Raw genomic sequence first — 18,137 nt, forward strand, 5'->3', positions numbered from 1 at the left:
TACATTTTAACACTGTCATATAATTAACTAAAACAAGCAAAGGTGCCCACAAATTAATCCATCAACCAAACACATACAGATGGTTTTTCTGTGTTTGTCGGGCCTCAGTGGCACACGACTAACAGAACGTGGCGACTCACTAGTGCGCTAGGTCATGTTGAAACGGAATACGTCTGCATTACTGCTGGCCTACAGACCTACAGGCCAAGCCATAAAAAAGCCCTCTGGGTGAGGAGCAGTCTCCAGCGCCTAGCGCTGAGAGAGGAAAGTGCGTCGTGCGTTACTTCCTCTTGCTGTAATAAATGTACTATTAGACATATTCAAGTTAATAATAATAATAATAATAATAATAATAATAATAATATTATTATTATTATTATTATTATTATTATTATTAGCATGACTTGTTGTTTATGCTCTGGTGCACAATACTCAGAACACACGTTTAGAGAAACTGTAGGCTATGGCCACAGTCTGGGAACGGTCCAGGTATTCGCAAACTCCAGGACTGAGATACATTTGGAATTTGGCAGGCGCTCTTATCCAGAACGACTTATATTGATCCAAACGCTTGACTGTAAGACCGACCGAGTTCACAATTTGCTAGAACCTTAAATAACTAACTAACCCGCAGAAATCCTCTAAATCCAGATTCATTTTGGGGTAAAAGCCTAGCATTAGAGTAGTTCCTGAGTTACCTCAAAACCGACCACGGGGTGCAATATACGCACGTGCATCTTATTCCACGGAATTATGATCGCCTGTGAATTGGACGCTCGTGAACTATTATGTTAGAGAGTAGGGTGCCATCTAAGCACGTGCAACTGTTGTGGCTTGACTTTGGCCTGCCTTGGCCTACACTTAGTGTATAAACACACACACATATATATAAAGCATTAAATGAGCATTGCACATTAAACACAACAATTACAACACATACTTTGCTCAGTAAATGTACTTTAGCTTTTATTGTAAAGGTTATAAGAAACTATGGTGGGATCGAACTTATATTTTATTACTGATCGCAAAGTTTACATGCAGTCGCTTTCCAAAAAAAAAAAGAAAAGAAAAGAAAAAGGAGAGAAGTTTAATAATCGCTGTGCTGGTAATAGAAACACTTCACAAGGCGGCACCCCATCAAAATGAAACTTAATATGGCCTTTAAGAAAAGAAAAGAAAATGTAAACAAATGGGGTATACGACTGAGAGGTTACGGATCTGTTGCAATCTAAAATATAACAAGAAATAAGACATTGTAGTTCCGTGTCTTCGAACAATAGACCATTACGTTCTATAAAAATACCATATCAAGGACCTTTTTATTGGCTTTGCTGTAGACCATCCAAAATAACATCCAAAACTTACTCTGTCCAAAACCTTCTCTCTTTTACTCTGCATTTATCGCTCCTTATGTCTGGAGATGTCGTCCACGTAAACGTGTCCTTTTCAGAGGGTTCCTTGCGTTATTTTAAGAACCAAGATCGACCAAGTTTGATGACATAGGGTTCAGTATTGTGTCGTGTAAAGAGTGGTGGTGATGGACCGATTCCGCGCTAGGCACCGGTATGGCGCTGGGACCAGGCGGAGGCGCGAGGCTGTGCAGGGATTGTAGCCCCGAGTTTGACGTAAGAAGCAAAGCCGGACTGGACGACGTGTGATCCGGTGTTCCAGATGGCGTTTTGTCGTCGTCCGAACTCCCTAAAATTGTCTTATTTCCATTCAAGGATGATGTCAATGGGTTATGGCTGTTTGTGTTCGAGTTCTCGTTGTTTTCCCTGTGAAAATGGAAGCGAGTTATTAGAACACATCCAGCAGCTTTAACAGTACGCACATAAACACCGAGATCCACGCAGTCGGAGTCGTGATTAGTTAGAGCGGACGAATTATTTTCGGAAAAGCACAATTAAAGCAATGACTAAGGCAACGAAGACTGTTGGATAAATGAATATGTAAGACAATAACATTAAAACAAGCTTTAGTATGGAGACATTACAGACTGTTTGCAGCAGTGCGCTCCTTAAAAAGATCCAAACTTTCATCCGCTTTAATATTCAATTATTAAGAAGTTGCGTTCTTTATGACAATTAGAAACAGAACGGTGGCGAAAAATCTGTACGGATATTCTGGAGGAAATAAAATATTTAAAGCAACGCATAAGACGACCAAAAAGCATGTGCAAATACATAGGCAGTTTAATTCCAAAACAAGGCCTTACTGTTCGAAGAGAGAGTAATGTGGCCAACCTGAGCGTACGCTTTTCTTAGAGATTTCTATTAATTAAATCCTACTTCTCACTCATAGTAAAGCTCGATATAACAGTCAACGCGTACAGAAGAAAGCCCGCAGAACAAAACGGGGTCTCAACCAGTGTCACATCAAGGCCTGACCTTTGCACAGTTCTCGGTCCTAGCTATTACCTTGCTCTTTCAGCTAGCGTGTACGAACTGCGAATTTAGCACAGATATTAAGAGTAGTTTAATGTTTCGGTTTGAACTTGTCTAACCCGCCAGCGGGTGAAATAAGACACAAGCTGAATTAATACCCAGCAGCCAATTCTTCTTTATAAGCATTTCAAAAAGAGAAAAGAATTATGTTATGAACCCACAAACATTAGGTTTATTCGGTGGATGAGAAGTAATAGACCTATTGTAACAGTGTATACTTGGTATAAGATTTATGCCAAGAACATATACTTAGCGATAGATGTAATAACATAACAATAATAATTATATATATATATATATATATATATATATATATATATATATATATATATATATATATATATATATATATATGCTGACCAAAATATATATATATATATATATATATATATATATATATATATATATATATAAAATATATGCTGACCAAAACTGATTTGATAGCCTACTGACTATAGTTTGATGTTTTACAGATTCCATTCTAGACATATGCTTTTTAAAACCATTTAATTATTTTTGCCTTTTTAGTAAAATGAAAAATAAAAATAAAAATTCCGGGTTTCCTTTTAACTCACCTCAAAGAATAGATGCGTTAATATTTTTGTCACTAGAGCCTGCAAGTCTGAAGAAGCCAGACGTGGACTGTCTAGAGCAGTCTGCGCGTTTTACGGCCAACTTTCGAACAAGCCGTTCAACGGTAACATTATACACCGTCATGAACGGTAGTGAGCGTTCACGTTCTCTTACCTCTCCTTAGCCTCCGCTGCACGGTCACGCTGCCGTCTATTTTTGAACCAGTTACTGACTTGAGTAGTTGTTAGCCCCGTTGCCTCGGCTAGTTCCCTCTTCTCCCGTGGTGAAGGGTACGGGTTGTGAGTGTACCATTCCCTTAACACGCTCCGACTCTTTTCCTTGAAGCAGTAACTGGTTTCCTCACCATCCCAGATGGACCGGGGTAGCGGGAACTTTCTGCGGACGCGGTACTTCCCTACAGCTCCAAGAGGGCGGCCCCGGAGCTTCTCCGCCTCAATGTAGTGTGCTTTGAGCCATAACTGCTGGAGCTTCGGGTGGTTGTGCGGTGAAAATTGGTGACTCTCGAGAATCTTATAAAGCTCCCTAAAATTTCCCCTGTGAAAAGCAACCACGGCTTTTGCTTTAAGGACGCTTTCATTCTTGTGGAGATGTTCGCAGGCCGGCAAAGACCACAAAAAACGTCCAAGACGCTCAATGTTTCCACCCTGTTGTAAGACTTCGCAGACGCACGCAACTTGCTCTTGCGTAAAGCCGAAGGTTGGGAGCATAGACATGATTTGTTGCTAACAAATTGGTTCTGTGTTAGTGCGTTTGTCCAAGTTATCGATAACAATATTTATTCACTTGAAAACTGTGTAAGTCCATGAACGGTAAAATTCTCAAAGCGTCGTCAAATGTTGATAAAAATCCTATTCCGAATTAAGCGGGACACGGAGTTTCAGATCCGTTCAAGCATACGTAAAACACCGTGTATCCATCTAAAAAGTATGAGGGAAAGTTTTTCCTCCTGTGTGAGTCGCTCACCACCTTTTCTATGCCGTTTCACCATAACGTACTCCCGAAGACCAAGCTCGCTCGCTTGTTTTAATAATATTATTCTAAGCTGGCAAGAAAACCGATTATGTGAACTGTGATTGGTTGGTTATCTGACCCGGGGATGGCGAGGATAAGACAATAGTTTTAGTCAAATTATTTGCCATGGTTACGCTGTCATTCAAAGTAACCCGATATGCTTTGAGGTGGCTCCCTGGCCTCGCTGACTGATTATTCCCTTCATTTAAAACCCGCCCACCAATAGAAATATAGCCTTGCTTTTCCCTGTATATTATATTTTTTTACCCAGGATTTGACAGACGTTTGTAGTAACCAAAGAGGGCTCGAAGTAGACGTGGCTATCCCACAGCAGAGGAGAGGATGGCGCTAGAGGACGAATGCGCATTAAACGTCCTATAAGCCTTGCAGTCGGAGAGTGAGTAACGTGAACAGGAAATCCACTGACTATGTAAACGCATCCCTTTTTAACTTGTTGATAACGCATATCTTACGAAAAATACATCAAATGATTTACAAAGTACATGTGGGCATCGTAAATTGCAACAATAAATAAATAATAAATAAAGTAAATAGCATATTAATTGGATTTTCATGTCCAGTGGAATTAGTATGTCAGTCTATATAAATTTGCAGTAGGTTACGGGTTAGATTGGTAAATTCGGAAAGGTAGTTTAAATGGCGGAAAGAAGTACTTGTAAAATTGTTACACATTCTGTTTCATGAATTATTGAATAGTCTTGGTGAGGGTTCTGCAAATAACCAGGGGACAAGCATTTGCGCGCGCGCGCTCTGCAGGTACCGAGGCGCGAGATCTCAAGTGGAAGAGGGCTGCGAATTTAGAGGGCGGTTTAAGTGAGAAATAACCCGCTGAAGGAACGCATTATAGAGCGAACAGCGGCTCTATTAACCAGTGCTCGCAGCAAAGTGGACAGGAAACTCCGAGGGACCCCTGCTACCGGTAAGACAAGTAAATATCAATAAAATGTCTTTTGCTAAAACTCACCTTCCTCGTTACGTTTCGACAAATTATTTATTCGGTGTGGTCATTCTAAATTATGAGCAAGCAAAGTATTTGTTCTTGTTTATCGGAATGAATATGCGGAAACCGACCGCCTGACTGAGCCAGGAGGCAGACGCGTAACCTGTCCTCTCATCGTGACCGGTGTGAATACTAGCGAGATCGCTCTCAACAATTAGCCCGGCGCGCAGAATGGCACAGAAACAGGTTTAGCCTTTCAGCATTGACGCTCTCTGATTGAAAAGTTAATGCTACAACTTTAAGACCACAACAAAAGTTCGGCATAGTCACGTGGAGTGAGAAAATGTGAAATGTGCTGACGCTTGTTGTTGGATTTCTAAGAGAAAGATACAATTTATTTCAAGCTCTATGTATTTTTCTGTACGTTCAGGCCTGTGATGTGGCTACTGGCTGTGTGGGATCATCACAGGACAACAAGCGTACCGCCTAAGATCCGCGAAGATTTAGTCTATAACTTCATTGACAAAAGGCCTGCCCTTGGGAATATTAGCTTTTACAAACCTGTAGGAATAAAAACCTGATACTTGTTATTTATAAATAAGCATAATATATAGAATAATACAATTGTATACAATACTACTACTACTACTAATAATAATATACGTGTATGCGTGAACAACATATATACACACACACACACACACACACACACACACACACACACACACACACACACAGACACACATGTACATACATCTCATAAGATATCATAAGGTAATTTATCTCGTATTATAGGAAAGTTTATAAACAAGTGCCGTTTTGCCGTTCTATATATATATATATATATATATATATATATATATATATATATATATATATATATATATATATATATATATATATATATATATATCCTAGAGTTAGTTAATTTTGAGACCCATATGAGGATTATACTGAGCGTTGTGAGTATATTAACACAATGTTTTATACGTTCCCATATCTTTAGTTGCTGCTAGCATGTCCCTGTTTATTAGAAGGCTTTAGATATGGAAATTAAACCAATAAGAAGCGTTCCTCTGAGAGGGATCGTTCGCCCTTAACGATAATTATAAAAATGTAAAATAAAGAGTTGTATGTTATATTTAATAATATATTTAGCACCAGCTTCCTTCAATAAAGAGAATACGTTAATGATAAAAATAATTACAATAACAACAAATACAACGGCCGTAACAACAATAATAACAATAACGACAAAAGCAATAAATTATAATAATAATAATAATGATGATAAATATTGTTTTTGTCCATTTTTGGGTTATTAGCCATATTAGCCGGGCATTCCTATCATTAACCAATTTTATTCTTTAATTTTTGCAACTATGATTAATAAACGGTTAATTATTACCTGAAGCGTACAAAAGCGCATTAAACTCTTAATTACATGCAATATTTTGAAGTTGATTAAAACATAATTGATTATCTAATTATTTGAGTAACCATGCTCCAAGAATTATATTATAAGAATATTTGAAGCATCTGGGACTGTACACTTCCTGGCGCCTGAAATCTTCTAACAAACAGCAAGGCCAACAAACATCAGTTAAATTAATGAGCGTCCTCAGTAAAGTTAACGCAGCCTTTTCATATACAAAGCGCGATATCTTCAGAGTGCCTTATTTAGTGTCGCACAACAGAACTGTGCGGCATTAAACGACGGCCTACAGGTTACTGTTCTGGAAAGCTCAGTGCTTCACTACAGCTCGGACGAGTATGGTAACGACGGGCCAAATCAAGGCACTCGTGTCGTCTTGACAATGTTTGTAAACGGCTTGTTTCCGGATCATTTTGATCAGAGCTTCGTAGGACCTGCGCGGCTCCTCTGCGCGGTGATCATTACAATACTGATGAATGGAGATCGCATTTCGTCTAATAGCCGCCCCCTGTTTTCACAACCTCCCGCTACTAACCCGAGCGCGCACAGTCGCGACCTCCACTAATTGGACTGATTATTGCAAGATGTTTTTTTGAAATCTTCCTCGAAGAGCGCTGGGTGGCAGCAGGACTTGGCTGTGCCGAGGCCTGTTCCACAAGACAACCCGGACGCGGCTTGATGAGTTACATTCCTTCAGACATGTCATGTTTAGCGTGGAGAGACTGAATTAAACCCAGACGTTTGTTGTCACCGTGTATTTCACTGGAGAACGAATGCAGGACACCTCCATCGTGAGGAATATTGATATGACATTGTATAGGGCCAATGTATTAGGGCTAACAGAATACCAAGTGTCGAATAACTATTATCCAGACATACGATCTTAATACGTTAACGTTTGACTGAACTTAAGTTTTCAACAAAATATAACCCAGTATCAAATACAGCAATAAAGCATATGTGACATGCCTTACATTGATGGCATTCTTTAAATACAACTGCATTTCAAAGAGAAATTAAACAGTCTTACGCTCATTTCAAGTTTAAACATGACAATGGTTTTTTTTTTATTGCCCCAAGCCTTTGCTTGGGAGGAAAGTGCCTTGTACGAGTATAGTAGACCATCAGAACTTCTGAACCTCATGCGTTTAATAAAACTTTAGTGGAATCCAATCAGTACATTTATGCAGTTCTCTCGTCCGTTTTAACAGAAGTTTAAGGCTGCGCTCAGATCCAATTTAGCCATCATAATTGAGGATGCAAGAGGGTTTAGAGGTTTTGCGTTAAAGGCTGTGGTCTGCACCCTCAATTTTTCTCCGCATACTCCCCCTTAACAATGAACAAGTGTGGTTTGTTTTTGTGCCTTAAATAGTATCTATTATGGTCTCAAACTATTGGATACATAGAGCAAAACACTTGATACTATATGCAGAGCCTTTACTGTCCCAAGAGGGCCAGATTGTGCGTGACATCTATGGGATCTGTTCTGTGTCCATAAGACGGGAGGCGTAACCCAGCACCTTGGCCACACTCTCTCAAAGCACAATTTGTTAGACCTACCAAATATTTCCTCCAAAGCACCACGCACACTCATGCTTGACTACACACCCCAGAGACATAGTTATTTGCGAAATAAGCGCTTCTATATGACTTTTTAAATAAGGCCGAATTATAGGCTATTAATTATGACGATTGATTAACAAATGTATAACTTGCAGTCAAAATGCTGGTCAATCTTTTAAACTTCAGATGTATTATTTAGTTATTAATCTTAATATTACTTAGTAATGTGATTTCTTCTGTAAATTGCTAAAATGAAAGGTGTGTAATAACCAGGGTGATAAATGAGATTATGGACCCACCCAGGACCCTAGAGTGCGTGGATTTCAGAGCTGTCCTTAAATACTAAATTTTATTTAACATACTAACAATTAGACACACACACACACACATACACACACACACACACACACACACACACACACACACACACACACACACACACACACACACACACCACTGTTAGTTTAATTTTAATGCTGCAAATTCATATTAAGGACTTTATATAACACAGGATATGGCAATAATGTATTATCAAGCAAGAGCTAATCTACAATCTTATAACATCCTGTTTTATTTGTTTGTATAATTATGCACAGCAGTAAGTGTGATCATTTCAGTACTGTATAGTAATGAGTTTGTCAACCCAAAATAACCTGTCCTCAGACCCTGTGCCGGATGCTCTGACTGGGAATATAATGGTAAAATATATTGGTGGTATTACTGTTGTAATTGTTCTGGCTACACACGGCAGCCTCTAGGTTATTAATGCAGTAGTGTTCTCGATATTAGCAGTCAGCACACTCACTATGGAGTTCAACAAGCCGCCAGCCGCCAGTCTTTTCTAATAAGGTTACCTTGACCATCATGTTCTTATATTCTTAGATTTCTTCATTTTGAGACATATAATCACATTATTTAAAGATAGGCTCCAGATGTTACAGAGCATAACCTAATAAATTGGCAACACACATGATCATGTAAAGCAAACATCATGCATAGCTCTATAATTTAAGACAGAGCAAATGCAATATTTTACACATGTCAGATTGCACAAAGAGGACTGCAGGTTTTGAAAGGAATCCAGTTTGGCTCTATGCACTCTCCTTGTGAGGTGACCTACCCTACAGCTACACAGTATCTCCAGCTGTGGCCATTCCTATTTACAATCAGAGAGATAGTTTTAAGTCAGTTTAGCTTATATATTTTTCTTGCTGAAAGCATTTTGTGTGTGTGTGTGTGTGTGTGTGTGTGTGTGTGTGTGTGTGTGTGTGTGTGTGTGTGAATCGGACTCGTATGGACTCCCCAGAGTTTTTACCAAAGCGCCATCATGTAATTAGTATCCAGCCCTTGTCATAAGACCTTTTATGGCAGTTTGTGGCTTCACTTGAAACAGGAAGTTCATGTGGTGTCACAAGCCATATGTCCAGTAAAAGCTCCAACAATCGGCCCCTCAGATATGAACAGTGGTGAATTACAGGAGCCACTGAAGCACACTATAGTCTGCTACTTATTCAGGATCCTTGAAAGTACCCAGCCAGGTTTCATTCCAGAAATGGTTTGTGATATGTAATGACATTACCCTCTTTTTAGAACAGTAATGTGACATGACACTCATATATTGTCTGTATGCAAAGGAAAAAACAAACAGACCTGTAATTAATTGTTCCAGTAATTACTTATATTTTCCTTTTTATGATTTGGACTTATTTATTGTATCAAGGTCATTTGAACGTATTAGACACATTGTAAAATAAAACCACATATTGTAAAGATTACATGAAATCTATGCACATTTTAAGTACTCACAGACATAATGTTTGCATATTGAAGGATCTCATTACATGATTGTGTTTAAATTCAGAGAGTCAGGTTAATTGAGCTTATGAAATACAAATGTTTATTCAGGAAGCTAACAGTTTTTTGGCAGATGTGTCTGTTAGTATATGCATGTGTTTGTGTGTGTGTGTGTTTGTGTATACAACAATTCACTACTTGTGCAGAGTGCTGTAAATCACATTTTAGAGCTTGTAACTATACTCCAGTTACTAAGAGTAGTGCTACTATTGTCACAGCTAGATCTGAGCATAATTTCATGAACTTGGGTAAATATGCAATATTGATTTTAATTCTTTAAAAGTGAATAGAAAATAATTTAAGTTTTATGGTATCACATTTGCGAAACCAAATATACTACATTGGTCTACACAGAAACAGTGAAAATTGTACAGAATAATAGTAACATGTCAAACTCTTCCTAGAAGTTGGGTTCTTTGGTTAAGACATTGGCAACTACATGGCTGTTTGGAAAGTGGCTGTTGACACTCCAGCTTAAGCAGAAGCGAAGTGACTGGAGGCCCTTCCTCACTCAGGGCTTTTTCCTGTTTGAACATAACTAGTTTGGAAGAGTAGAAACACATGTTCACATGACTTACCTCAAGAGTTTGTTCTTGTTTCGCACTTCTCGTGGTCAGCATTAGTTTCCATCAACAGCGAAGGTGCAGAGCGTTGGCACAGGTTCGATGGTCAGTCTGCCATTGCACTGTAGTCAAAACAGAATGGCGAGCCAGCCAGTGAGAATATTACAGCCAGGTGGGCTTTGCAGTGTACATTATTGCATTACTACTCTGTGCACATTTATATTTAGAGGTCACTTTGTGCTTCACCAGAACTGACAATGGTCCGTTTTTCTTGTGTTACTGAATGAAAGATTCTTTGCTCCGAATAAATAGAAATCATTTGTATATTTATTTTTTCCTTCTTTCAATGTCTAAATTGCTTCTGAATATCTTTGCGGTATGACTGGGGGCTGGTAGGAAAAAATAAGAACACAATACAGATGAACATTATATTACTGACGAACTCAGCATATCCAGTGCAACACATTGCATTTTATTATCTAAAGTTTTTAACTCCTAAATATTGAAATGCTGAGGTGTGAACTGTAATTTGCTCACTTTTTGCTGTGATGGTCTTCAAATCAGTACAACACAAATATTTTTTTTTTTCAGAAAAAAATAATGCCAATTACAAATTACTTTTCTAAATGACAATTAGGATTACTACCCCCCAAGTCCACTGAGTTAACTGGCCAAATTTTTTTTAGGTCAAAATTTGAGCTCAACGTTTCTCAACTTCACTCAACAAAATTTTACTCCTCAATTTGAGAAATATTCAAATACTCAGTGCACCAAAACACAAGATTTGTTTATGATACTCAAGTAATCTTGGCAAAGGGCATAGATTTCCTTGCGTGTGGTTCTAGGTACACATGATGGTGGAGATGAGGTCAGTAAGATGAGTAGAGCAGTAAAAGAGCAGGGGAGAGTTTGCATGGTGTTGACATGCACCATGGCATTGAGAGAGAGAGAGAGAGAGAGAGAGAGAGAGAGAGAGAGAGAGAGAGAGAGAGAGAGAGAGAGAGAGAGAGAGAGAGTCTGAGTGTCGGGCTTTCATGGACAGAGCAGGATTACTGTCAATTGCTTACAAATTGTAATAAAAGCCCAAGACCAGACCACCCACAGTCATATGTTTGTGTACATACATGCATACATAAATGTATGAACGCATGCGCGCACACACACACACACACACACACACACACACACATACACACACACACATCCACCCACCCCCACCCACCCACCTACCTGATGGATAGCTACATGTGTCCATTCCAAAAATGCAAGTTAGCTCATGATATTTCTTTCGCTTAGTGTAGAGTCTTAGAGTCTGGAACCAACTTTAACCTGATGACATTAATAGGAATTCCTTTCAGCTTTATATCATTGGCAGAAATTGACAAATGGTTTCCTATAGAAAAATGTTAGTTATTTTGTTTTAGGGTCAAAAGTTTAACATTTGGGTCAAATATTAGACACACATGCATAACTTATAATTATTGACAGTGCTCCACCAGAGTTTGGTCTGCACCAAACTCTTCCTCTAAGACAGTGTGAATAAATGCTCCTTAATAAAGATCAGACCATATAATTATTACAAGAGAATTATATAATTGGGCAGCCGTAGTAAACTTATGTTGTATTCCTTAAACAAAAATTAACAATTCAATTATTACATTTTTATATTAAGCAGTTTATAATTGACAATTGAAGAAAAAAAAGTAATAATAGTGAGATTAGATTAGCGATAAATAGATGACAAATAGATAGTTCTACTTTAGAGCGTAAACTGATGATTGAACACCTGCATGTTCTCTAGAAAACACTGCATTTTGGGTGCTGCAAGCATGGTGATTTGCACTGGTAAGACCTGCTGTGTTTAGGGCAGCTGTGTCGCACAGTCAATCAGTTTCTGTCTGCTTAGGAGAAAGTTTGATAGCGTAGCGCAGGTGGAGAACTGAGCTTCACCTGCTTGTCCTGGCTGCAGCAGCGGAGGATCATCACCTGAAGTCTGAGGAGTGTTACTGATGTGTGATTTAGTAAACGTGATTAGGTGGGCCAAATTGTCATGCTTGTTTGGACAGCACTGGTTTAGTGTGACCCACAAATATGAATGCACCGACAAACCCCAGGACATACACAGCCATGTTCTCTGTGTACACCTAAACATTACGGCCAAAATAAATTCCAGTTCTGACCTATGACGGATTGTTTACATTCCAACAGGTTTTAAAAAGATGCATAAAAATGTAGTTAAAGTCTAAAACATTTTACTGTAGTGTTTAGTATCTAATTTTTTAGCTAATAATTTGTAGTGTATTACTTATAGTTCTTGATGGGTGTACGTAGTTTGTAATAAGACACTGTAAGGTTTGATATATATATTTACCCGTCTCCATTTCTAAATTCACCTAACAACAAATAAAAACAGTGCATGCTGCTGGTGAACACACAGGGCCTGCAGCTGCAAGGCTGGGCAGTTATTCACATTAAAGACCAGCCATCCGGTGAGTGGGAGACTTTTATGTGAAGCATAGCTTTGTCCCGGGTCCAGTTTCTGTTCTCGCAGTCAGCTCAGGAAGGTAAGTGCTGTCAGACAGTGCCATAGATGTCAGTAGAGCCATACTGCACTGTCTGCCTTCAGATTAGCCATTTATTTGTAGATAGGGCAGACTGCTAATTGAGTCCCTGTCACATGGAAAACTGAGACAATCACTTTATTATACATAGCATGCCCTGAGCTCTGCACTGCAAATAAATGACCATATACAGGGGGAAGATCTGTACAGGAAGCACTACATCTGGTAGTAGCGTACATGCATGTATCAGTGTGTGTGTGTGTGTGTGTGTGTGTGTGTGAGAGAGACTCTGTCGGGGGGGTAGCTGGAACAGTAGTGAGGACCATGGCGCTCTTCTTAGTACTCAGGCATTAAAGAGGACTTTACACTCACAGGTCAGAGTGGATTAAAGCCCAGGCGGCACCCAGAGGGCACCCGCTCGACATGTGTGCCTCTGCACACACTCCAGCTGGCCAGATGGACCCCGAGGAGCACAATGGTGTTAAACATCCAAAGTCTGCATTCCAGCTGAGACGAGCGCTTAGCCCCACATTGCTAAAGTGCAGGCAGTGACAACTAAATGTAAATTAATTAAAAGAGGGTTTCTCCACCTGTAGTATACATTAGACAAATGCCCATAAAAAATTATAAGAAACCGTCTTTTCTTTTTTTTTGTGCGTTCCACATCTGTTCGACTGAAGTGCTGCTTACAGCCTGTCAAGGTGCAGCAGACATGTTTGATGGAGGAGATTGTGTTTCTAGCAGTAAAAGCACAGTAAATAGTGAGTAACCTTTTTACTCCCTTACCAAAGGCAGAACTGTCCTTCCCTGAGCCAGAGCGGGAAGCTTGAGAGCGAGTTATTTATGGCTCTGTACAAAGCTACAACCCGATATCAACTGGAAGCATCTATCTGAACAGAGAGGGAGCGGGTGGATATTTATTGTCGTGCGGCTCGCTCATGGCTCCCTGCTGCGTGCTGTGCAAGGTTCACCTGAGGGAACGCGGCGCGAGGGTCAGGGCCAGGGCAGCTGACCAATCACAATGCATGCTGAGCGGGGATGCTTCGGCCACTGCCATATTTACATCAGCTGCACTAATGTTATCAGTAAAAGCTGTGAGCCAGGCGGCCCAGAGCAGCCCAGAACCCACACGAGCGTTCGCACAGCTGTTCCGAGCCTGCCGGCAAGCCAGGGGCAGGCGGGAGGCGCTCTGGCTCTCGGTGCACATAGAGGACGCTGCCGTATTCCAAGCCCGCTAACTGATCCGACGTGACCGTTACTGCTTCCAAGCCGATACTGAACATTCCCCGAGTTACAGGTCCTGTGGTAACCGAAAGCATACCAGAGAAGTAAACACTTCAGGTGATCAAACGGGTTTAACATCCTTAGTTTAGGGAACGGGTGCATGCGTGCCGGTTTGTGAGGGGATGTCACACAAAGCAGCTTATGAGAAAAACAGCTAGAAAGCAATCAAACAAACGGGCCCAACCACAAACTAGATGTACTAATTGTCACTACACCCAGGATGCTCCATGGCCTTGTTGCAGTTAAACGCAAGGGCGAAAACCAGTAAGGATGGCCGCATTCCTGTGGTGCATCCATAGAGTTGCTTGCGCATCAGTGGAAGGTCAGTGGCGTCTCAGATGAGATAGGACGTGTGAGCCTACATGTATGCCTTAACATGACTTTTTATTAAGCGGTCATTCTTGAGAAACTAAAACCGTGCAGGCAGAGTGCAGGCCAGTACATAAACACACAAGTCCTGTTAGCCACTATTTTGATGTTTTATGGCTGACCCCTCTGTCACAGGCCGCCAGCGCTTCACACTGTACATTCTACTCTTCAGGTTAAAATGGCAATTCAAACTCACACGTTACATTCAAAAACATTTGATACAACTGCCTTTTTCCTTTTAGTTCAATGGCAACATCACAAGTTAGCTTGGGCATTGTAGCTCAAGCCCGCCTGAAATTATATCACCATAGAAGAAGTGAGGAGACTGAGGATGGGGTCGTCCGTGTTTTGTTTGGAAGTCAGGGTTGTCCTAATGGTTTCTTTTGAGGCCACATGTCCGTCATGTCAGCTAAAATTCTACAGTTACAGTAAGGGTTAGTGTGAAAGATAGACAGACATGCGTTATAATAAGAAGCCTTGGGGCTTTTTGAGCAGATCTCACCATATTGCGTTACCGTCAATAAACCGAGCCCCTGCGATAGTGCCGACATAAATTAGGGGCCCTGCTTCCCCCCTGGCCGCTCCTCCAAAAGGTGTCGTTGTCCGGAGGTGCATTTACCAGCCTCTGCACACTCTGGAAGTTCCGCAATTAGATGGCCACCTCTGCAGCAAATGCGTGCTCCCCTTGGGCCGCTGATAGCTAAAGGCTCTTAAACTTTACATCCCCCCACGGAGCGGAAAAGCGAGCCCAGCACAGGGCTCGACACTTTGGCAAATTCATTAATGCTCTGGACACTCAAGAGGACTCAGCACATTTTTTTTTTATTGTACTTGTGAGCAATTGTAACATCCAGTGTCATTTCTTCACCTGGTCTTATTGTGCGAGCTCATAACCCCACACGGATAACAGACAGTCACACCAGACAATCTGTATTTGTAAATGTCATTCATTTTAGTGGATTTTTATTCTTTCCCCTTTTTTCAAGGATCATGTCTTAGAAGTTTTTTTTTTTTTTTTAAAAAAGGCCAGACTGTCTCCTTGCATATTTCCTGACAGGTAAAATAAACACTTAATGCTTATCTTGTGTATCTCAGCATATTTCAACTCTTTTAGCCACGTCTAATCTGGTCAGTGCTTAGAGCAGGCAAAGAAGACTTCAAGGAGAAAAGTGTAAATGGAGGGATATCTATCAGGCAGGGTCAATGCTAATTTGATTTCACATTTTTCACTCTTTAGCTTTGCACCCATTTTCAGTGGTGCATTTATTAAAGACAACATCCCGTTTGTTTTCATAATCAGCCATTTTTAAACAACACGAGGAAGTGCGCACAGAGGGCAGCCCTGTCTGCGCGTATTCTCGGGGCTTGGAGAAGACTCGGTGCTAGCCACCGAGACGCTCTTTTCGCAGTTCTGTTCAAACCCCGAGGCCGAGGCTGGCCCCAGAGGGCAGCAGTGGCAGAGCCATGCCGAGGCAGAAGTTACCAGGCCATACCAAGACCCAGGCTGGCAGGAGACGCAAATAGGAAAGTGAGAGGAGCGAGGCGGATCGCAGACAAGGTCAGGAAGACACTGGAGGAACAGGAAATGACACAGGATCGTCTTTTCCTATGCTGTGTGTGTGTGTGTGTGTGTGTGTGTGTGTGTGTGTGTGTGTGTGTGTGTGTGTGTGTGTGTGTGTGTGTGTGTGTGTGTGTGTGTGTGTGTGTGTGTGTGTCCTTCCCAGCGGCTACAACTGAATCTGAGCGGCGGCCTTTTTGAGTGGCAGGCAAGCAGGGGAAAGCTGACACTGTTGAAGTATGAATTTCACTGTTTGTGTTTTTTGCAAAACACCAAGTCAGATTGGGACCTCTTGATTGGCGAGAGGGACTTGACCTGGAGTTGACTGGCTGGCAGTTGAGGGGGGTTTTATTGGTTAGTCAAGTTCAATTTATAATAGCTGCAGCACTCACTTCACTCACTTCACAGTCAAACTGCAAATAAGACGAAATCATCCTGCAGCTCACCTGGCAGAGCAGGTTGAGTGCGATATAAATAACACCAAGGTCATGGGTTCAATTCCCAGGAAGCACATATACTGATAAATACATATATTATTCCGGATTAGAGCATCTGCAAGATGCTATGCTGTTACACTGGTGATGCTCACAATAGATACTGCTCCACAGTGCCATCCTGAATGATCCATTCTCTTTTCCTTATGTGCAAAACAAAAGAAAAAGAAAGAGAACAAGAGAGAGGGAGAGAGCACGGTGTGTCTGGTCTTGATCCTGGCCTGTAGCACCAACAGAAAGCTGAAGAGCTCTGAGCTATTGTGACATCCCTGAGATTGATGGGTAAAATGAAACCACCCTGTAATAAAAGGAAACTCCAAGCAAAAGAAGGCAGGATTTTCAAATCTCCTGTCAATGCAAAAACATTGATCCCTCTGGACGCAAACCAAGGTATGAGCACAAAAAAAAAGAAAGAAAATGTCATGAAAGAATTAAGTAATGAAAGGCATTGTGTGAATGCCCGCTTTACGGCAGCTGGTCATCTGGAGAAGGGACAAGGCTCTGTAGGATTATGAAGCAGGCCAGGTATACTTTTCAGGACTGTAAAATGTGGGTCTGGAATCAATCTGTGATGATACTCTGTGAGCTACCCCATGCTATTTTATGGCCTCCCTGTTTCTGTCGTTGTATCGGTGAAGGAATGATACTTTTTTGGGCTCAACCTGCTCACAAGTGCTTTAGCAGAATGCTGTAATATTATAGCGGTAATAAATAGTGAAGAAGGTGTAGCTCAGGGGTGCATCCTCGGCCCCCTGCCCAGTGTAATGGGCCCTTGATGGTATTTTGGTACAGAAGTAACCCAGCCAAGACCAATATCATTATTAAAATTCAATGGCGCTCTAGTCTCTGAGAAACACATACTGTTTACATACTGTTTACAAGCTGAATTGAATTATGTAGCGATATAGTGATATAGTGATAAACTCACACAAACAGACTCACCACAGATTAATATTCTCCTGATTGCTTCTCTCAGTCCTTGCATCATAAATAATATCTTGGTTCCACACTGAAACACACTGAATGTACCTAGATAAGGATGAAATCTTAATACCAATAGAAACTGATGGCTGAGGCACAGTGTTCATTTGCTTGGAAATTTTACACACTCACCTCATTTCTCTCTCATTTGAGTGTGCACCCACACACGCACACACACACACACACACACACACACACACACACACACACACACAGATGTCTCATTGTTCATGTGAGGTTCACTTGGTGTGCTTAATTAAAGTTAAATGGAGGGAATGTCTGAAGAAGGAAGGTCTCTCTCACCACAGTGTGGCTCAGCGCAGAAGGAACCCAGGAGCTCCATCTTTCTTGCTCTTTCCTCCAGCGTCTGGACTCTGTATTTTATCAACCTGTTCAGGAAATAGGAATTGCCCCCACGGCACTTATTCTTCCCTGGTGCACTTCCTAGTGTGAGCGTGTGTGTGA

General features: G+C 40.9%; 1 protein-coding gene and 1 long non-coding RNA gene across 2 annotated transcripts in view; one reads left to right on the forward strand and one right to left on the reverse strand.

Moving 5' to 3' along the window:
* Positions 1-949: 949 nt before the first annotated feature.
* six2a (SIX homeobox 2a) lies at positions 950-4,034 on the reverse strand. Its single transcript, XM_027011578.3, has 2 exons — positions 3,192-4,034; positions 950-1,775 (listed from the first exon to the last, which is right to left on the reverse strand). Exons 1-2 carry the CDS (start codon positions 3,749-3,751, stop codon positions 1,469-1,471), a joined length of 867 nt encoding a protein of 288 aa, XP_026867379.1. The 5' UTR covers positions 3,752-4,034; the 3' UTR covers positions 950-1,468.
* Positions 4,035-4,160: 126 nt separating this feature from the next.
* Positions 4,161-18,137, forward strand: part of LOC145660325 (uncharacterized) — a 30,478-nt gene continuing 16,501 nt past the window's right edge. Inside the window, exon 1 of the long non-coding RNA XR_014126570.1 lies at positions 4,161-4,989. This is a non-coding gene — a long non-coding RNA (uncharacterized LOC145660325). The remainder of the gene's footprint in view (positions 4,990-18,137) is intronic.

Source organism: Electrophorus electricus, chromosome 12 (genome assembly GCF_041902795.1).
Source record: "Electrophorus electricus isolate QZ-2024a chromosome 12, ASM4190279v1, whole genome shotgun sequence".
Classification (NCBI taxonomy): Eukaryota; Metazoa; Chordata; class Actinopteri; order Gymnotiformes; family Gymnotidae; genus Electrophorus; species Electrophorus electricus.

Coding starts and splice junctions, on each gene's coding strand:
- six2a (XM_027011578.3), bottom strand. CDS start 3,751: ATGTCTATGCTCCCAACCTTCGGCTTTACGCAAGAGCAAGTTGCGTGC. Junction 1,776..3,191: donor GCAGCGGAGGCTAAGGAGAG/GTAAGAGAACGT, acceptor CCATTTTCACAG/GGAAAACAACGAGAACTCGA.